Source organism: Bubalus kerabau, chromosome 14, assembly GCF_029407905.1.
Source record: "Bubalus kerabau isolate K-KA32 ecotype Philippines breed swamp buffalo chromosome 14, PCC_UOA_SB_1v2, whole genome shotgun sequence".
Classification (NCBI taxonomy): Eukaryota; Metazoa; Chordata; class Mammalia; order Artiodactyla; family Bovidae; genus Bubalus; species Bubalus kerabau.
Window position 1 is genome coordinate 68,772,555 of NC_073637.1, and position 22,716 is coordinate 68,795,270.

The 22,716-nt window shown below is 37.8% G+C and overlaps 1 protein-coding gene across 5 annotated transcripts in view; it reads right to left on the reverse strand.

Annotated features, from left to right (window-relative positions):
* Positions 1 to 22,716, reverse strand: part of MTDH (metadherin) — a 54,552-nt gene that overhangs the window by 23,478 nt on the left and 8,358 nt on the right. For all 5 annotated transcript variants that reach the window (XM_055546600.1, XM_055546601.1, XM_055546602.1 and 2 more), the window contains exons 2-4: positions 15,000 to 15,101; positions 1,610 to 1,694; positions 725 to 901 (exon numbers count right to left, since the gene is read on the reverse strand). In XM_055546600.1, the coding sequence (XP_055402575.1) occupies positions 725 to 901; positions 1,610 to 1,694; positions 15,000 to 15,101 (364 nt within the window). The remainder of the gene's footprint in view (positions 1 to 724; positions 902 to 1,609; positions 1,695 to 14,999; positions 15,102 to 22,716) is intronic.

Here is a 22,716-nt window from a genome sequence, read left to right on the forward strand (position 1 = left end):
AGCAAAAAAACAAAAGCTATCAAGGCCAAGACACAGGTCTGAAGACAAGGGGGACGTGCTGGCAATTAATGAAAAGGTAAAGGCAGGAAAGCCACTGCTTTGAAGCAAGATGAACAGCATCACTGCAGACTGATGTCTCCAGGGTAAAAATGACAGCAATGGAAGAATTACCAAGAGGCCATCAGTATCGGATAGTTTGAACATTTGAAAGCTTGGGAAAAGCATTAGCTCAATAATGTTTGCAGTTCCAGTCTAGTTTTATCAAACACGTACAGCATTCTCAAAGAGTTGGGGTGGTAAGAAATTCAGATAGAACCCACACTATCCAGAACATGCTTGTTTCATCTTGGAATGGAAGCACCCAACATGCAGAATGGTGACAAGTCATTTCATTAAATGAATGTCCACTATAAAAAATGGAGATGTTAAGAGAGCTAGGTCAAGGCAATTACACGTGAGAAAAAAGCAGCAATCATTTTCTCATGTGACTCAAGGCAGAAAGGCAACTTGAATTTAATAGGTCACTCATTAGGCAGCATGTAACAGTGACACCGCTGGTACCAGGTAAACCAATACGTGGTCCACAAAGCTCTCACGAAGAAGGGTATATCAGCACAATGAGGTCAGCAGCTCAAAACAGCCCGATTTCGATATAATGATATTTTGTACATCTGATTAAAAGAAATTGGATTTGATGTATCACTCTTATGTTCCACTAATATACCTTTATTCTTCTTGGAACCAACAGGAAATGATGCAGTTGTAACTTGCTCGGTGGTAACTGTGATGGTATTTTCTATCCCAGGGATAGTTGAATCCAATGAACCAGAATCAGACTGCACCTTATCACGTTTACGCTGCTGTCGTTTCTCTCTGTGACTAATTTTAGTTTCCCAGGCTCCTGACATAGCCCCAGAAAAAAAAATGTTATTCAGTAGGGGGAAGACAAAAAGGTTGCAATTTTGGGGGGAAAATAGGGTGGGGCACCTGAAATATGATAAATTTAGATATTAAACTCAAAACCAAGAGTGCTGATTATATTCATTTATCCTATGAATTTATTCTAATTGTGCTGTTTCAGGCAGCTAATTGCCATTATTTATTCTGGTAATTTTGATCAGATCTATCATCTATGGTTTAGAAAAAAATTGATATGTTATCTTGTATCTTTTTTTTATCTTGCTGGGTAGAACTAGTAGGGGACTGTTATATATACTATGGGTTTATTAGGTGAGGACAATAAATGGCTTACTTAAAAATTTTGTACCGAGTCTTCTAGGGATGGTATATTTAAGAACAATGGGAAAAAACCAAGCCACACTGCTAGGAAACAAAGACAAAATGAATGGTTTTTAAATTGCTCAGGATATTGAGCTAGACCTTAAATTTCAAGGCAGTTCCCTTTAAGGATAGAACTATTAGATCCTTAAATAATTTAGGGGAAAAAGTGTCTCCTAATAATGTCACTGATGTGTACATTAAAATCTCGAGTTATTGAACAGAAGAGCTAAATACAAGATTAAGCAAAACAAATGCGGCTTTTATATAATGCACCTTGGTTAAAAAAAAAAATTTTTTTTTTCTACAGTCCTTTCACTTGCTCAAGTACCTTCATCAACTTCCTTTCCATCATGGCGTGAACTGTTTTGCACTGCTTTAGCATCTGACTTTGATTTCTTCTTATTTTTCTTTGACTGAAAATAAAATAGAGTGTTACTTAATATTTCATTATGTTTTCGAAAAGGTAGAAGTCAGTAAAATACATAATGAAATGTATGATGCTGACAACCAAAAAAACTTAATGTTTGATTAAAAAACTTAACATATTAAATGGCAATAATAGTATGAGGTTATCATTTATTCAGTCGTTACTATATGCTAAGTACTTTACACTTAATTCTTTATTCCTTAAAAAAAAAAAATCACTGAAGACAGTATTATTCCCATTTTAGAGATGAGAAAACAAAGATTTAGAGATGTTCAATATTAAATAGGCTGTTCTGGGTCACATGAAGTTAACGGATTAGGAAATAGGTCTATCTGGCTCCAAAGTCTGTGCTCTGAGACATCACGTTATCCTGCCCTGAATCATAAATATGGTACTATACCATGGTGTTCTCAGCACAATAAAACAAAAGGCTACTGCGAGTGGTCAGAAAGAAAATGATGTACTGATTATTGGTTTTTTGATTTTGAAAAACAGATTGCTGGCATATTCTAAGTATAACAAATTAATGAGTCAATTGCACAAAGCAGCTAATATTTTGTCAGTTCTGAAGCAGTGTGAAAATATCTAAGATTTGAATATGGTACATGTACAGTAATTCATTCAAGAAAAAACACCTACACGCATGCAAGATATGGACATTTTTAGAATGGCCTTCCAATTCCCTTCTGCTAATATTTTCTCCTTTCAAAAGCTTCCTAAAAATTTCACAAAGTCATGATAAGTGTTTCCAGAAGAGAACTACTACTCATAAAACACCGATTTTATTTATAGTTAATTTATACTTGTTTATTTACTGAGATTGGCCATGTATGCACTATTGTACACTATCAAGTTTACAATGAAAAAGAACAGGGTAAGCAGTAAATGACAGTTTGAGTAAGCAATAAATGACAGCTAATTGCTTTTCTTATTAAGAAACTGACAAATAATTTCAAGTGACATCAGAATATATAAAAAAAGATTACAATTTTTTCTTATATTCTCCACAGTTGATTTGCATGTTTCTTTACACATTCCCATTATCATGAACATGTTTTAATGTACTGCTTTATTACATCTATCAAACCAGGCTCATAGCCACTTAAAGAAAAAAATTTGAGACACCATCTTTTCAAGTGCACAACTCAGTGGTTTCTGGTATCTTCGAAGTTGCACAACTATCACTGCTATCTAACTCCAGAACCTTCTCACTGTCCCCAAAAAGAAACCTGGCATCCATTAACACTCACTCTCCACTATCTTTCCCCCTCTGGTCCACTGACCCACCACTGATCTACTTTCTGTCTCTCACATTCACTCTTAAGCAATGATAAAGCACATGAAGCATCTATCAATTACAATCTAGAGCAAAGGTCAGCAACGGTTTTCTTTTTGCTCTGGCTGCGTGGCCTGTAGGATCTTAGTTCTCCAGCCAGGAATTGAACCCGTGCCCTCAGCAGTAAAAGTGCAGAGTCTTAATCACTGGACTGACAGGGAATTTCCAGCAAACATTCTCTATAAAGGATCACACCCTAAACATTTCAGGCCTTGCAGCCCGTATGGTTATATATGTAGCAACGAAATAATCCTGCCGCTGTAGCATGAAAAGCAGTCACATACCACACAGAATGAAATGGGCGTGGCCATGTTTTAGTAAGTTCTATTTATAAAAATAGGCATATCTGGCTGAATTTGTTGGTGGGGGTGGGGGTGTGGTCCAGAGTTTGCTACCTCTTGGTCTAGCCGAGTACTGTCCAACAGAAGTATAATACAAACCACAAACATGATTTAAAAATTTTAGCATATATTAAAAAAATATGTAACACTAATTTTTATATTTCACCCAACACACTATCCAAAACACTATCATTTCAAAATGTAATCAATATTAAAAACTATTAAGATGGGCTTCCCTGGTGGTTTAGCAGAATAGAATCCACCTGCCAATGTAACAGATGCAGGTTAGATCCCCGGGTTGGGAAGATCCCCTGGAGAAGGAATGGCAACCCATGCCAGCATTCTTGCTTGGGGAATCTCATGGACAGAGGAGCCTGGCAGGCTCAAGTCCATGGGATCACAAAAGAGTCAGACATGACTTAGCAACTGACAACAAAATTAGTAAGATAGTATGAAAATAAAGAATGTTAAATAGCCATATGTGGCAAATGGCTACCATATTGGACAGTGTATACCTACAAAAACTAGGGTAAGTACCCCAACCTATGGATAAAGAAACTGAGGCCATAAAGAGATTACATAAATTGCCTAAGATATAGGGTTATTAAGTTTTGAAACTGAGACTAAAATCCAGTTCTGACTCCAGAGCCTGCCCTCACAAATCTTTCCTTTCTGCCTCTCTACATTTAATGCCAAATATAAATTCAATGAAGTATTAGTTATGTGATTTGAGGCTGAATCACCCTAAACCCCTTTCCTCAATGGTCATATGGGACAAAATCTACTAACTTCACATAAGGTTCTTTTAAGGATTAAATAGGATGTGAAAGCAGACTGCTCACTACAAAGCACTGTACATAGACTTTGATCTTCCCAACCCAGGGGTCGAACCCAGGTCTCCTGCATTGCAGGTGTTCTTTACCAGCTGAGCCACCAGGGAAGCCCTAAAAGAGGGAAGTTATACAAAAAGAACAGAAATTGTATTCACATTGAAATATACTATGATTTGTTATTAAAACAAGGTCTGCAGAAAAGCAAGGAAAATTATCTTGACTTAGGCTTCCATCTTCTTCGATTTCACTATTACCTTTAACACTAACCTCATTTTAAAAGTAACCTCTCACTCAGATGAGACTTCAGTTCAGTTCAGTTCAGTCGCTCAGTCGTGTCCGACTCTTTGCGACCCCATGAATTGCAGCACGCCAGGCCTCCCTGTCCATCACCAACTCCCAGAGTTCACCCAAACCCACGTCCATCGAGCTGGTGATGCCATCCAGACATCTCATCCTCTGTCGTCCCCTTCTCCTCCTCCCCCAATCCCTCCCAGCATCAGAGTCGTTTCCAATGAGTCACAGCATCAGAGTCTTTTCCCAATGAGTCAACTCTTTGCATGAGGTGGCCAAAGTACTGGAGTTTCAGCTTTAGCATCAGTCCTTCCAATGAACACCCAGGACTGATCTCCTTTAGAATGGACTGGTTGGATCTCCTTGCAGTCCAATGGACTCTCAAGAGTCTTCTCCAACACCACAGTTCAAAAGCATCAATTCTTTGGCGCTCAGCTTTCTTCACAGTCCAACTCTCACATCCACACATGACCACTGGAAAAACATAGCCTTGACTAGATGGACCTTTGTTAGTACTTAGTAACATATAAAATGCTTTAGAGTCACAGGTTCACACACTAATTGACTCAGCCATCCTAGTAAGGTGAATCTTTTACTTCTGATCAGCTCCACTACAGCTAACAGTTGAAGGAAAACTGCGAACTTCAGTCCAATTAATTTATATTCCCATTACAAAATTCATACCGTTTTCTACCATCTATAAAGTCTACCTTCCTTATATGACATATAAGGCCTTCCACAAATTAATCTCTACTTTATACTCTTTTATTCACATACATGTAATGATTTGGTTCCAAGAGGACTGTCATCTCTAATACTCCTCTCTTTGCCCAAACTCTACTGACCATGAATTTTCTCTCAAAATAAAGTACAGTAGCCTGGGTGCTTTAGGGTGACTTTCTTTGTACCCTTTTCCATGTATCCTCCTCCCCCACTGATGGCCAAATCCTAAAATGATGTTCACTATTTTTTCTTAACTCGGCTCAAGTTCCACCTCATCTGCTTTATCCCTGACACTTTCCTGTCCCCTAATTAATTAGTAACTTTTAACATCCCGAATGAAGGTGCGAATGACTAGCCATATATAAAAGATGTAGTAAAGCTTAATTAAAAAAAAAAAAAGCAGTATAAATAGAAAGCCTAATATTTTCTTCCTTCATCCCAGTGGATACTTTTGGAGAGCACAGTCTTTAAAAGCACATGCTAAAGCAGTTCTTAGACGACGCATAATCTGCTCTCAAATTCACAGAACTTAAATATGAGCTGGGAATCAAATAAAACACACAGACATACTTCCATTACTAAGCTCATCTTTCAATCTTAACATAGACATTCCTAATATTAGACAATACCCAAATAAATGCTATTGTTTATCAGAGGGGCAAAAGGTACACCCTGACAGCAAAAGCAAATCTACTTAAATGGCTAACTGCTCTCTTAACAGATATTGCTATTTTAAAGAACTGAAAAGTATAAACAAAGGCAGAACAGTTCCCAGTTAATGCTAAAAAGATTAACTTAGGGAGTATAATCTAATATTTGTATTGCATCAAAACTATCATAAGAATACTGAACAAATTTTAAGTGAAATGATATTTTATTTTGCAACTAGCTATTAACACACAAGGTAAGTAGCCAGGTTCTGAATGTAACCCTTAATTCAATTTATTCTCTAACCTGGAAAGTAACTGGTTAACATTTGGGGAAACTGACTTAATATTTACAACTCTATAATTATCCAAAGTCTCTGCTGGCAACATTAGGAGTGATAAAGTAAATACAGCACACACAAAAAAGGGAACTCTGAGTATTTTCTAAAGGCTAGAAATGGATACTAGAGTGTTTTGGTCTGCCGACTAATGGCTGGTACATGAGGTTTTTCATTAACTCATGGTAAAAACTTTATTCTGAGATTTTTGTTTTGCTTCCATTGTATCAAAATGTCTTTTTTGCAAAGGTGACCGTGGTTTTAAAACTGTACTTGGTACAATACCATTTACACGTGGAATCTAGAAAGACGGCAGAGATGAACTTATTGGCAGAACAGAAATAGTCACAGACGTAGGGAACAAACATGGTTACCAAGGTGGGGGGAACGGGACAAATTGGGAAACTGGGATTGACATACATGCACTACTATTAACTAGTGAGAACCTACTGTGCAGCGCAGGGAACCCTACTCCACTATTCATGGTGACCTAATGGGAAGGAAATTAAAAAAGAGTGGATGCATGTATACATATAACTGATTCACTCTGCTACACAGCAGAAACTAACACAACATTGTAAAGCAACTATACTCCAATAAAAATTAATTTTAAAAAATCAGGAAGAAAAAAAGTACTTGATGGGAGTCCCCTGGTTGGTCCAGTGGTTAAGGTTAAGACTCCGTGCTTCCACTGCAGGGGGTGCACATTTAATCCTTGGTCAGGGAACTAAGATCCTGCATGCCACGAGGCAAAGCCAAAAATAAAGTTAAAAAAAAAAAAGAAAGGTACTTGACAAAATTAAAAGTTGTTAGTGAAATTTATTTTGAAAGTTTTAGCAAATGCCACTTGAAAAGTATGAAAACGATTGCTTCAGGATCAATTTCATCTACTTTCTACCTAAACAAATATGGCAAGTCCCTAATTTTATATTGCTCAACATTTTGGCACTATTTTCCTCACTTGTCTCGAACATACAGGCGAGCTGCGCCTAGTTAAATAGCAAAGGATGAAATGAAAGGCCCAAAAGGCATATGAATTCCATTTCTCTACTCTATCTAAACTAGCAGTTCTTAATTTAACTTAGTAACTTGATGACACAAAATCAAGATGAGATTATGAAAAATGTCACAAATCTTTTTAAAAGTAGAGGCTTGCAACTGACTTCCCCCATTTTGGGGAGTGGGTGTGATTTAAACTAGACTCAGGATCACCCCACTCACTACTATCCTGATACTTTTTTTTGAATGGAAGAGTAGAGTTGCAGGTGTTGGGAAGTGCACACAACTTGTACTTTAACTCTTCTCATCCTGGTTATTTTCTTTCACAGCATTTATACTTGCTTGTTTCTAGTTGTTTCCCCCACTAAACTTCATGAGAACAGTGACTCTTTTATCAACACTTTTATCCTATTTTACCAACCATTATATTGCTAGAGCCTACAATGCTGTATTTTGTACACAGAAGTGTTCCATTAATGTTCGGTTTATTAATGAAAGGGCCTAAAACTAGACTGAATTACATATAGCCCTATTTACCCAACTTTCACTGCCCCCTCAAATAAAATCTGAGCTATTTGTATACTTGATTCACCAACCAAGCCATTAAATTATTTAAATATATTTGGTGTTAGCTCATAAGTTATGGTACATTGCATAAGCTGCATGGTTATCAACTTATAATCTTAAAAATTTATAAGAAACCTTTCTTAAGATCTTCTTTTATGGAGCCCTTAACTCTTTCCCAGATTTGGTTCTCACATTTCCAATTTTTTCTTGTTGTTCAGTCTTTCAGTTGTCCAACCCTTTGTAAAGCCATGGACTGCAGCACACCAGACTTCCCTGTCCTTCACTATATCCTGGAGTTTGCTTAAACTCATGTCCATTGAATAAGTGATGCTATCCACCCATCTAGTCCTCTATCGCCCCTTTTTCCTCCTGACACTTCCATCTTCCCCAGCATCAGAGTCTTTTCCAGTGACTTGACTCTTTGCATCAGGTGGCCAAAGTTTTGGAGCTTCAGCATCAGTCCTTCCAGTGAATATTCAGGACTGATTTCCTTTAGGATTGACTGGTTTGATCTTCCTGCAGTCCAAGAGACTCTCAGGAGTCTTCTCTAGCACCACAGTCTGAAAGCATCAATTCTTTAGCAACCAGCCTTTTTATTGTGCAGCTCTCACATCCGTACATGACTACTGGAAAAACCACAGCTTTGATTATACAGACCTTTGTTGGCAAAGTAATGTCTCTGCTTTTTAATATGTTGTCTTGGTTTGTTGTTGCTTTTCTTCCAAGGAGCAAGCAGCTCTTAATTTCATGGCTGCAGTAACTGTTTGCAGTGATCTTGGAGCCCAAGAAAATAAAATCTGTCAGTTTCTATTATTTCCCCATCTATTTGCCATGAAGTGATGGGACCGGATGCCATGATCTTAGTTTTCTGAATGTTGAGTTTTAAGCCAGCTTTTTCACTCTCCGGTTTCACCTTTATTAAGAGGCTCTTTAGGGTGGTGTCATCTGCATATCTGATGTTACTGCTATTTCTCCTGGCAGTCTTAATTCCAGCTTGTGATTGATCCTGCACAACAGCCTAAACTAATTCCACTTGGGTGATCCATTCTTGCTTCAATCTAAGCACTTTAAAAAACAAGTTCACTGTTTCACTTTTGAACCCCCTACCACTTCCTGCCAGACAGAACTACAGTATCATGGAAGAACAATGTGCTAAGGCAGTAGTCCTGGTTCTAGTCTCAGTCCCACTATTTGTTAGGCATTCAGACTGAAAAGTCTAAAGACAGAAATGAGGGTTCTTTTGGTTAACCTTAAAGAAGGCCTTGAAAATTAATTCCCTGGGTGGAACCCAAATCACAAAGCTATGGACTGTGGTACAAGGGCGCCTGGAAGGTCAAAGAGTCCAAGACCTAGAGAATCAGATGATATTAAAGCACTCCAGGTAACGAGACATTTTAATGAACCCAAAAGACTATATTAAGAGTTTAAAACAGGGGTTCAGGGAAAAAAAAAAAAAGAGATCAGACAGGCTTTGTAAACTGTAAGACCTCTTTTGCACTCACTCAACTTTGCTGCTGTATTGCAAAAGCAGCCACAGATAATATATAAATAAGTAAGTCTGTCTGTGTTCCAATAAAACTTTCAACAATAGACAGAGAACCTGATATAACCAGTTGGTCTTGGTTTGACAATCCCTGGTTTGAAACTACAGTTTCTAAGATACATTATGGAAGATAAAACAAATGTATGTAAGTTCCCTGGGCATGCAGGTTTTTCTCTATTTTGTTAAGAGCTGCTACAGTTTATGCTTGTATAAAATCTATGCTGCCGCAGAATAATTTTGTCTTTGGTCTTCTAAACACTACTCTTCACACGTCTTGGTCATAGGATAATCTTTTATACTCTTAAAATGTGTTGAGAATATTGAAGAGCCTTTGTGTGGGTTGTATCCATTGATATCTACCATTATAAATTTAAACTAAGAATTTATTTAGATATGAATTAACTTATTTCAAAGTATAATAAACTATATATTGTATAAATGTACCTATATAAACAAATTATTTTCCAAAACAAACATTTTAGTGAGAAGAATGTCATGTTTTACATTGTGCAAATATCTTTTGCATCTGGCTCCATTTAAAAAAAACAAACCTGGATTTGCATATTATGTTTTTGCGTTAATTTACTTTGATACGTTGTTTGATTGAAGCATATAAAAAATATAGCTGCATACATGCAGATATGTAACTGGAAGGAGTAGTTTTTTAGTAGTTTTCCAGATAATAGTGTTATTTTTTTTGCATTAAAAAAATGTATTTGTAAAGCAATTAAGTATAATAGCCTGGTTAAATAGCAAAGTACTGGTTAAATGAAGTGTAATTGCTTTACAATGTTGTGTAATTGTGATATTCTTGATAGTACACCGAAGATTAGTAGTTGCAAGGGGAGGACAGGGAAAACAGGGAGCAACTGCTGAACAGGCACACGTTTTCTTCTTGGGAAGAGGAAAATGTTTAAAGATTAGATTGTGGTCACAGCTGTACAACTATGTAAATACACTAGAATTGTACACATGAAAGAGCTAAGTTATATCGCAGAATAAAGCTGTTTAACAAAAAAGAATGAAAACCAATGTGTCTGGAGCTTAGAGAAAATAAGTAGGAAAAGACTTGAGCTACAGTGCCTTTGATTATGTTCAAGACTGTACAACAAGAACAATGAGAAGTCACGAAGGAGTTTAGATAGAAGGAAAAAATATTACACCAAAACTTGTCAAATGTAGTTTCTTAAAAACTGTTGCAATGTTGAAGCTGAAACTTCGTCAACGAGCTTTCTATACTACATTAAAATCCACTGATCTTGCACCTTAAATGAATCTTTTATACTTGTCTAATTTTAGAACATGCAATCATTGAGCATTTGGAAAATACTGATTAGCTGAGTTATACTAAGCAGAGTATATACATCTCTCAAAAGGTTAAAAAGCATTCCATTATACACAATATCTTAAAAAAAAAGTGTTAACATCACCACTGATCTCATCATAAATTCATTAAGTACTGGGATGTTGTCAAGCTAATGGCAGTAGACATTTTCCAAATTTCTAATTTTTACTTGGAAACAAAGCACTTTTCAACAATACTATCAGTTGTTTTCCTTGAAGTGTCCTGACCATTTTTGAGAAAATTCTACAAATATCGAAGTCTAAATAACCATGGCCTGTTTACTTCTTGTTCTCTCAGGTAAAAATGGAGTAACAAGGAACAACCACTGTTTTTCAGCACACAGCATACTTTATGCATACTTCCCATTTCATCATACAGAATAATGAAAAGGCATGTATTCAGAGGTCAAGATTTAATAAAATTATCATTTTTATAGATTCATCAAGGATACTTTTAAAGTGGAACAATGTTTTTTTTTTACACTGTAAGTAGACTACTGTAAAGAATTCAACTACTATTAGTTTGGTGTCACTGACTTAATTTGTACTACAGAGTCAACAGTTTTGCTCACTGTTGCTTTCGGACCATTAATGCAAGACTTAGAGTAAAAAAGACAATGTCTCAATTATTAGGAAAACAGTTTTGCTTCTGGGACCCAAAAAAGGTCCTTGGAACCTCTGCCCAGGGGTCCATGGACCACACTTTGAGAACTGCTATTTCAGAGAAATTGAGAGACCATTCCTTGTGATGCTGGGCAATTTATTAAACTCTTTTCAATTAGCTGTATTAAAAAAAAAAGATAATACCCTCCTCCCCAGAGTTGTACGTTAGGATTAAGAGATGTGGAAATACTTTGTACATTGTGTACATCACAAAATGTAAGAAGCTGTTAATACTTATAATGAATGAATATTTCAGTAGGACAATCACTGACTTCATCCTCAACAACCTGATGGTGACTAAATGTTATATACATTTTTGCGTTTGTTGTTTTTCTCACTAACCACCTTTATACTTCTATCTTAATTCAGACCTTTACAATCATGGATGCAATGCTGATTCGTTCATTATAAATATTGCTGAACATATCTAAGTTTTTATCACACCCCACCCCACCCTGACCTGTCAAACTTGACTGGCCTTTCCCTTGAGTATGTCTAAATACATGCTTTCATTTCAAATGAACAATGACTGTGTTCACTTGTTTCTCTTCTCTGCCAAAACTGGCCCCCACTTCTACTTACTGAAATACCATCCCCACCCGCAATTAAGTCAATCTTTTCTGGCTACCCAAAAAGGATAATCCTTCTTCTCTGAATACCTGGCACTCAAGGCCTTACAACTGATACCTTCTCTTCTGTTTGCCTTTCCTTAACAAGGCTGTAATCTCTCTGAGGGTAAGTACATCTTCTGTTTTTCTTTACTCCCTTTCAGCATCTAATAGCACAATACATTCAGCCTGGCTAACGGACCAATGTATATTCGATTAGAGACCAGCATCAATGAGGGACTGACCTTCAAGCACTTTTGGGTCAAGCGCTGACCCAAATGAAAACCTGGTGGCTTAACTTGCTTTATACACTCAAGATCTATACCTTGTCTTATCTGTTTTTTAGACAAAGTTTTATCTATAAGGCTTATTACTCAAGTGATGGACTTCCCTGGTGGCTTAGTGGTAAAGAATACACCTGCCAATGCAGGAGATGCAGGTTTGAACCCTGGGTCAGGAAGATCCCCTGGAGAAGAAAATGTCAACCCACTCCAGCATTCTTGGCTGGGAAGCCCCATGGACAGAGAGCCTAGCAGGCTATAGTCCATGGGTTCACGACGTGACTCAGTGACTAAGTAACAACAACAAACAAGTGACAAGACAAGGTATTCAGTATCACTGCACAGAGTCCAACTGCTTTATGGGCAAACTGTGTTTCTCAAATTGACTAAGGTGTCAGTCTGAGACAAAAACAAATATATAATAATATATATTAAGGTACATAATAGATCTAAAATGTTTATAAAAAAAGACAATAAGAAATCTGAAAAAAAAAAAAAAAAAAAAAAAAAAAAACCCACATATTTAAAACACATAAAAGCACGCAGCACAAAAAATTCACTGAAAAGAGAGCTGGACTGAACCAAGTTAAAAAGGATAAATTTAAGATGCAAGATGGAAAAAAGCAACACCAGCCATGGGTTGTAGCATTTATTATTAAGCAAAAAGTCAAATCAACAGGCAACTAACCAAAGGCAGAAACCTTGCACTGAGAAGGCAACAGTGGCTAAAAGGAGGTGATTCTGCCAAGTGATCACAAAGTGCACGGGCTTTGGCATCAGAATGAGCTGGGTTCAATTCCTAGTTCAGAAACTATTAATATACATGAAATTAAGAGAAGTCACAAAATCCCTCTATACTTCAGAGCCCTTATCTGAAAATGGGGCTAATACTATTTGCCTGGAGGAGTTTTTGAAAGGATTACAAATAATACAAAGCAGTAAAAAGCACCGACTTTGGAGTCAAGAGGGGTCTGGGTTAGAAGTGACTGTACTTGTAACAGCTTAGGTAACTTCAGCCTCAGGTGTCTTCTCTGTGAGACAGGTGTAATACCACCTCCTTAGTGTTCTTATGAGGGTACTTAAAGTGACATGTATAAATATTCTAGAAAGTCTTACAAGTACACTCAGCGAGCGCTCAGTAAGTTGTTCCCACTATATGAGTAAATACATTTACCTCATCTTGCACAGTGCCTGCCACATTATAGATACTTAACAAATGTCAACTATTACAATTATTTTCTAACATAAGATATTTCAGAATGATTTTAATCACCCTGTGGGTTTATATCCATATACATACAATCTATATATGATTAATCAGAGACAAATGGTAGCTGATAAATGATTCCAATTACACATTTTTCAGGATAATTCAGGGAGTAGAAGCAGGAGTTAAGTATAAAATGCTCACTAGTAGAGAGAAAGCCCAGGAATAAGGAAACATTAGATGCAAGAAGTATAAACCTATATTAAACATATAGACTATTCACACTGTAAATTCACAATTCCTAAACTGTATGCTTATTTGTTAATACAAGTAATTTTCTATTTATTTTACTGCCAAAGGACAAGTCAGGCATATATTTAATTCCTTCCCACAACCATCCTTCATTTTAAGCTATCCTACCTGCAGTTATCTTGGCCCTAGACCAATTTCACTGGATTACAGGGGCAGAACTGATCTCACCAGTTCTTCAGTGTTACTTTGAAACTACAAGCATTAAGAAACTGTATCGACCACTTCACATCACGATTCTATGGGGCAGGAGCTGCAGTACCTTGGTTTCTAGACACTACTTACCTACCTGTGGCTGCTTTTTTGTTTGCTTTCCCCTGAAAAGGAGTTATGTATGCACAGGGTTAAAAAGAAGAGAAAAGAAAAGGGTGTGCATCTGTGCGCAGTTTTTTTTTTTTAATTTTCAAGAAGTTTGGTAATAATAAAGGAGTGCCTAGAGGAGACAGCATCTTCTAATATGCTAGCCCTGATATTATAAGAAATCAGCAAAAGCTGGCACACAAGTTCATCTCTTTTGTTGTTGTGTCACTGGTTGTGCAAAACTGGTATGCAGTTTTTAATATACCAAAAGGAATTAAATAAGAAGTCTCTTGCCCACAGCAGGAGGTACCACTGTTAAGTTTCTTGTACATTTTGCCTACTTACAAGCTAAATTAAGTCAAATAAAAATGGGTCAGTTCTAACACTGGCAACTAGAAAAGGAATAAAATCCCAGGGATGTATCATTTATGGGGTATACACTGTCTTATTTGAAAATTTAACAGTGCACACCCAAATCTTTTAATAATGACCTGAGTATAGAACATTTTCCTTGTTAAACAAAGTCAAATTGTACCTAGTAAACAGATGATTATGCTGCTATTACAAAAGAAATCTACTTCAACACTACAATAGGACAAATTTGTCAAGCTTTTTAGGTCAGATGTGCACTGTTAGCAAAGGTAACACAATTTTGTTTTCCTGTGAGAAATATGCAACATATCTGGAACCTTATTCATATAAAAGATGTTCAAGTCATGAATAAGTTGTCTTTGGCAGAATGCTTAATAATGCCACAGCAATGTTTAGAAACACATAGTGATACATCCTTCCTTAAAAACACACAACTTACTTAAACCTTCACTATCTATCCATCCACTATGATAAGCTCACATTTTTAGTTTTCCTTAAATGGGGGGGGTGGTGGTATATATGTAACATTTTGTATGTCACTCTCTTTATTAAGAGCCTTGCATATAATTTCATAGGCTCCCAAACTTACCTTTTCATTTTTCTTGTCTGTCTCTATTGGCTGCTTTGCTGTTACACTTCGAGGAGTTCGGACAACTTCTTCCTCAGCCACTTCAACGGTCCGTCCATTTGGCTGCATAGCAACAAAAATGGATTCTGTTATCAAACTGCCTGGCAGATCAAGCCAAAGATCTATACTCACGAAACAGAATCAATGATCAAATTCTTCCCCCAACCCAAATTAAAGAGACTTTTGTACAGCTGTGTCATCTAAGACTTGTCAGACTACCATTTCTAGGAACTTGTAGTGTAAAAAAGAATGAACTTATAAGCAAAATTTGTACCACAAACTTATATTCTGATTTCACCTAGGCATCAGTACCTCCAACAAAAAATAATGGAATAGAAGCAAGAAATAAATTGTACTTGCACTCTGACCACCAACTGGCTGTGTACTCGGAGTATTTCATTATCTTTGAGTATTATTTCTACATCTGTAAAAATGACAGGTCTGATCTATTCAAAAGTCCATGAATGTTTCTGGTAAAGGGCCAAACAGAAAATATTTTTGGCTTTATGAGCCGTGTAGTCTCTGTTACAACACAAAACTCTGCTAGCACAAAAACAGCCAGAGATGATACATAAACAAATGAGTATGCCTGTGTCCCAAAGACTTTTACAAACACAGGTGGAGGGCCATATTGGTCCATGGACCACAGTTCATTGGTCTTTGTATTAGATAATCTCTAATGTCCCCTGTAATCCTACAATCCTATTCTAGGATTTAGAAGCTTTACTAACCCAATGCCAGAGTTTAAAAAGGCTATCTCAGCTTTCCCAACATCTCTAAAACAAAATGATAGCACTCAGAGATTTTCATGAGTAGAATGAAGTCTGTGAATACCAATCCTAGGTTTTAATCAGAATCACTAATTTTTTTTTTTTTAATTGAGCATTTCTGAGCCCCATCGCCAGAAATATACTTAGATTCAGGGCTCTGAAGAAAAGGACCAGGAATCTGTATTCTCTCTTCTTTCTAGATCTTATTACTTCTTTTCACTTGCCCATTCTTCTCATATTCAACACAGTAAGTTAATAATCAATATACTAGTTTCAATTGCTTTATTCCCAGTTCTTGCAGAACAAACTTTCATCAATTACTTATTATAGCAGAGCTATAGTCAAGAAAACAATATGAATGTGCAAAAGTTTTCTAATGTGACATTACCTACATTTGTGCTAAATTATCAGGGATATGCAGTTGGAAAAAAAGAGACAAGATTTACAGCAGAAAAATCAAAACAAAAGCTGTCTTTTACTTGATTAAATTCCTAGTTAATCCAAATTTAATCTGCTGAGTTTTGAACAACTTGTTAAAGGCAGACGGCTAATGCTGAAACCAGGTGTCCTTACTCTTGGTTTGGTTTTCTTTCTTCTGTGCCGCTCCGCTCCTTTAATGCTATCCTTCTCATTTCTGTTTATGTATACTGGGGGGCAGGGATGAGGTGGGGTGGAGGAGACAGTGCACAAAGAATGGTCAGAAACCCTAGAAAGGGACTTGGACTTATAGCCATATCCACATCAGGAATACAACACTTTTATTTAATTCTATCAATACTTTTCAATATCACCACCTTACCTGTCAATTCTCACATGCCATTTATTTCAGACCATCCTCTCGTCTAGCCAAACTTATTTTTTCAGGTTTTCTGGGGTCATTCTCACCTTTCTATGTAAGCTTTAATCCACCTGAACAGTCTCACAGCTTCAAGTCCACACAGTTCCCCATCTCTTTACTTGGCAGCTCGCAAGCCTCATATATGTGAAGCTTCATTTAACTAATCCTTTCAGGAAACTATCATAGTCACTTATAAATACTTCCATTTTACTCATGTAAATAACTAAACTGAGTCATTTTATATACTGGGCCTCCTTGGTGACTCAGTGGTAAAGAACCCACCTGCCAATGCAGGAGACAGGTTCAATCCCTGGGTTGGGAAGATCCCCTGAAGAAGGAAATGGCAATCCACTCCAGTATTCTTGCCTGGGAAATCCCATGGACAGAGGAGCCTGGCAGGCAACAAGTCCATGGGGTTGCAAAAAGAGCAAGACATGACTTAGGGACTAAGCAATAACAATTTATATACTAACTGTAAAAAGGTGAAATTAAGTGGTTAAAAACTATTAAAAAACCACCAAAAAGTTGAAGGAAATTCCTTTGAGACAACTGCAAATATGCTGACAGAGCCACCCAAATCAAAGATGAAACCATCTCTTCTTTTGAACAGTCAGAAGTCCTCAATCAGTCGTCAGGAACACTCAGTTTCTATTTCATAGGCTTCCAATGATCAGCAAGCCAAAGGTGGTCCCACGCTTCAATCCCTGCTGATTTTCCTTCCTTCTCTGCAACATCGACTTGTGTAGCGGCTAGAACTGCAGCTGTTCCCTTGGTCTATGCGGATTTCCCAATTTTTCACTATCTCTTGGGCTTTATATAGGTCTCATAATTATTGGGACTCCATAAGTCATCAACAACTTCCTGCAAATGCCTGATATCATGAAACACTGATAAAAAGCCTACTATCCTAAAGAAAAAGTCAACAGCAGGAAGAAAGGATACACTATTGTGGTTGTGCCTCTCCTACCCACCACCAATAGCACTAATCTGGTCTTGTATTCTGCTACCACTGGTCAAGAAGGCCTTGTCCTGGAAAAGCACTGTTGTTGTTCAGCTGCCCAGTCGTGTTTGTGACCCCATGGACTGCAGCACGCCAGCCCTCTCTGTTCCTCACCATCTCCCAAAGTTTGCCCAAGTTTATGTCCAATGTATCAGTGATGCCATCCAGCCATCTCATTCTCTGACGCCTTCTTCTCCTGCCCTGAATCTCTGCTAGCATCAGGGACTTTTCCAATGAATTAGCTATTCACATCAGATGACCAAAATACTGGAATTTCAAATTCAGCACCAGTCCTTCCAATGAGTATTCAGGGTTGATTTCCCATAAGACTGACTGGTTTGATCTTCCTGCTGTCCAAGGGACTCTCAGGAGCCTCTGCCAACACCACAGGACATCAATTCTTTGGCGCTCTGCCTTCTTTATGGTCCAGCTGTCACAACTGTACATGACCGCTGGGAAGACTATAGCCTTGACTATACTGACCTTTGTCAGCAGAGTAATGTCTCTGCTTTTCAACACACTGTCTAGGTTTGCCATAGCTTTCCTGCCAAGAAGCAAACATCTTCTAATTTCATGGCTGCAGTCACCATCCACAGTGATTTTAGAGCCCAAGGAAAGGAAATCTGTCACTACTTCCACCTTTCCCCCTTCTATTTGCCATGAAGTAATGGGGTCAAATGCCATGATCTTAGTTTTAATAATTAGTTTTAAGCCGGCTCTTTCACTCACCTCATTCACCCTCATCAAGAGGCTCTTTAGTTCCTCTTTGCTTTCTGCCATTAGAGTGGTACCATCTGCATATATGAGGTTGTTGATGTGTCTCCCGTCTGTCTTGATTCCAGCTTGTAACTCATTCAGCCTGGCATTTCTCATGATGTGCTCAGCGTATAGGTTAAACTAACAGGGTGACAGCAGACAGCCGGGTGGTACTCCTTTCTCAATCTTGACCAATCAGTTGTTCCATACAGGGTTCTAACCGTTGCTTCTTGACCCACATACAGGTTTCTCAGGAGACAAGTAAGATGGTCTGGTATTCCCATCTCTTTAAGAGCTTTTCACAGTTTATTATGATCCACACAGTCAAAGGCTTTGGTGTAGTCAATGTTTTTCTGGAAGAGGTAGATGTTTTTCTGGAATTCCCTTGTTTTCTCTATAATCCAGTGAATGTTAGCAACTGGATCTCTGGTTTGTCTTCCTTTTCTAAACTGAGCTTGGACATCTGGAGGTTCTTGGATGGCATAATGCTGAGCCTAGTATGCAAGCTTTTAAGCATGACCTGACTAGTTTGGGAGACGAGTGTAATTGTCCGATGGCTAGCACATTCTTTAGCACTACTCTTCTTTGGAATTGGGATGAGGATTGACCTTTTCTTGTCCTGCAGCCACTGCTGGGTCTTCCAGATTTGTTGACATATTGAAGGCAACACCTTGATGGCATCATCCTCTAGGGTTCTACTGGAATTCTGTCACATCCACTAGCTTTATTAACAGCAGTGCTTAATGCCCACTTGACTTAGCTGTCCAGAATGTCTGGCTCTGGGTGGCTGACCACCCCATCACAGTAATCCAGAAAAGCATTAACCACATTTAAATTAGTAAATCCCTAAATGGAAGCATGAAGGCTTCCCTGGTGGCTCAGTGATCAAGAATCCACCTGCCAATGCAGAAGACAGGTTTGATCCTGGGTCAGGAAGATTCCCTGGAGAAGGAAATGGCAATCCACTCGTCTTCTTGCCTGGGAAATTCCATGGAGAGAGGAGCCTGGTGGGCTACAGTCCATGGGGTCACAAAAGAGATGGACACGACTTAGGGACTCAACAACAACAAATAAAAATGTATTATGTAGATTTGCTCACATGAAAAGAACTAATCACAAACTAACACTTCGAATCCAATATTACTTCCACGCTCAGTTTTACATCAAAGTATTTTCTCTGGTCATGGAGCCTTAATATATGTTGCTTCTACAAATTCGAATTACATGAGCTTCTCTCTATGCCCCAGTTTAAAATTCTCTGGAAAATTTTGAGGTGTTTCCCTCTAGGGCCAATCAAAGTTAATTTTATATATAGCATGCAACCTATACTTTAAATTAGACCACTCCAAAATATCCTTCAAATTTGGTGAAAATCAACCAGTAACAGAAAAATAAAATTTCTTATGTGGATAAACTTGTAGACAATGCCATGTCAACCTTAATATTAATACATTTCCTCAACTCCCAGTCCAGATCTTTCTTAAAAATACATTTGCAAAAGAATGTGTTTGTGTGTGTGTGTGTGTGTCTTGGGAGGGTGATAATGCAGAGAGAAAACACCCAGCTGACAATCATGAAAATAAAAGGGAGGAGGGGGCCACACAGCAGGAATCTTATTTAATAACTATGATTTCAAGGAAATAAAGTTCTTCATGTTAGTTTCCAATTTATTAATTTCATACAATTCTTTACACACTAAGTACTTTTTAGTACAAGGCACTGGGCTAGGGGCCTCAGGGACACGGACATATGAAAGAAATCTGCCCTCTGGGAGTTTTAAAGTTCAGAATAAGGAGGTATACTTAATAACAGACTTCTACTCCATTTGAGTGACCTTTACATATTGGTTAAATTTCAAATTCTAAATTTCTAAAATTCTAATTCTAAATTTCAAAAAAACCTATAGCTGGGACTTCCCTGGTGGTTCAATGGTTAAGAATCCGTCTTGTAATGCAGGGGACTTGGTTTCAGTCCCTGGTCAGGAAACTAAGCTCCCATGTGCCACTAAACAACTGAGTCCTTGTGCTGGAACTAGAGCGCCTGTGTGCCGCAACTACAGCCCATGCTCAGCAACAAAAGATCCCACATGACCCAACAAAGATCTGATGCAGCTAAATATATACATAAATATTTTTTAAAAAGAATCTAAAGCGACAGTAAGCATATATAAGGTTTAACATTTTACACTCCTATTTTCACTTAATTATGTAAATTTTTATTTTTAGCCACAAAATGTAAAACCCATGACTTCAAATTTCTTGGAAACTTCTTAAGTCTTAAAACTAAAAGGGCAGTCTACTAACTACCAAAAAAAGTGAAATATGAAAAGTCTATGGGGTTTGGCGCAGACAACCTGGGATTAAGGTCCAACTTCTATATATAATCACCGTGATTTTAAACATTTTCCTTGACTTAATCCTCAACTTCATCATCTATAAATATGAAGAAAATATGTAATTTGTCTTGTATAGGTTTCTTGTTAAAGTAAATGAGAGAACATGTGAAAACATACTTTCCATATTCAAGAAAGTTTCTTTCCTTCAATATCCTTTCCTCTCCAAAGCTATGAAGGCCTATATCCTCACCCTATGTTCCAGCATTCAAGTCTTTTTTCGTATTAGCAAGCTCAAAATGAATGTTAAGTCCTGGTGGTCCAGAGCCTTAAAAAACTGTACATGTATCCAACAGGCCCAATGCTGCAGACACAAATTCTTTTGGGAAGTTAACAGAATACAAATGATGAGTAAATATAGCCTCTCATAGGCTAGAAATAGTCCAGGCTTGCTCGAGAGACATGTCGTACTATCTTTTTTCTTAAAAAGCTGCTTATAGTCTGTATTCTAAAAAAGATTACACAATATTTACTCGTGTTCATTCACTCAGTATCCGTTAAATGACCCCAGTAGAGTAATAAGCAGGGCTCTTAAAGCCTTGAAACAAGACAAGTGCGGCACAATCCCTGTCCTCACGAAGCTTAGACCCCAGCAAAGGAAGACAGGTATAGCTCAGAAAAAACTGCCCTGGCTCCCCACCTCCCCAACCCTGGCCTCTAAAAGGAGAACAGTATGTGTTTTGAAAGCAAGCTGAGATCATGGTTGAATCCCCAATGTCTATCACCCTGGACAAGTTACTACTTCGCTGCAGCCTCAATTTGCTTAGCAAGAAATTATACTTTGCATACTGGGAAGCACAAGTCTACATAGTATGTCCATGATTAAAAAAAAAGCAAGACATCATGGAAATTCAACAGATAACATCTTTAGCTGACAGATCTAGAAACTTCAAGTATTTGCCATGTCCCATCACTTCATGGCAAATAGATGGGGAAACAATGGAAACAGTGACAGACATTATTTTTGGGGGTTCCAAAATCACTGCAGATGGTGACTGCAGCCATGAAATCTAAAGACGTTTGCTCCTTGGAAGAAAAGCTATGACAAACCTAGACAGCATATTAAAAAGCAGAGACATTACTCTGCCGACAAAGGTCTGTATAGTCAAAGCTATGGTTTTTCTAGTAGTCATGTATGGATGTGAGAGTTGGACCATAAAGAAGGCCGAGGGTAGAAGAATCGATACTTTTGAACTGTGGTGTTGGAGAAGACTCTCAAGTGTCCCCTGGACTGCAAGGAGATCAAACCAATCAATTCTAAAGGAAATAAATCCTGAATATTCATTGGAAGGACTGAGGCTGAAGCTAAAGCTCCAATTCTTTGGCCACCTGATGGGAAGAACTGACTCCTTGGAAAAGACCCTGATGCTGGGAAAGATTGAAGGCGGGAGAAGGGACGACAGAGGATGAGATGGCTGGATGGCATCACCGACTCAATGGACATGGGTTTGAGCAAATTCCGGGAGATGGTGATGGACAGGGAAGCCTGGCCTGCTGCAGTTCATGGGGTCGCAAAGAGTCGGACACGACTGAGCGACTGAACAACAACAACATTTGCCATGTGCCAATCACATGCATTATTTCATTCAGTGGACAAGACTTAGTCTTGGTCAGTTTCTTAGTTTTAGTTAGGAAGAGTGCTGATACATATTTAAGGTAGAACAATTTCTTGTCATTTATTTAAAAACACAAACTGTGTGCTTCTTTCTGTCAAATGCTGTGCACTATCAATTACATAAGCTAAACATTACAGTACACAGCTTCACTCACAGTAATTTATCAACTTGCTTTTAAATTCAACCTCAGTTTTTAACTCTTAAAAGCTAGGAGAATAATCTTATAAATATGGCCTAAAAATCAAATTTGCAAAAATCTTGCTATATATCCTGAGGTATTTCCTTTAGGATAAAGATACTTGCACA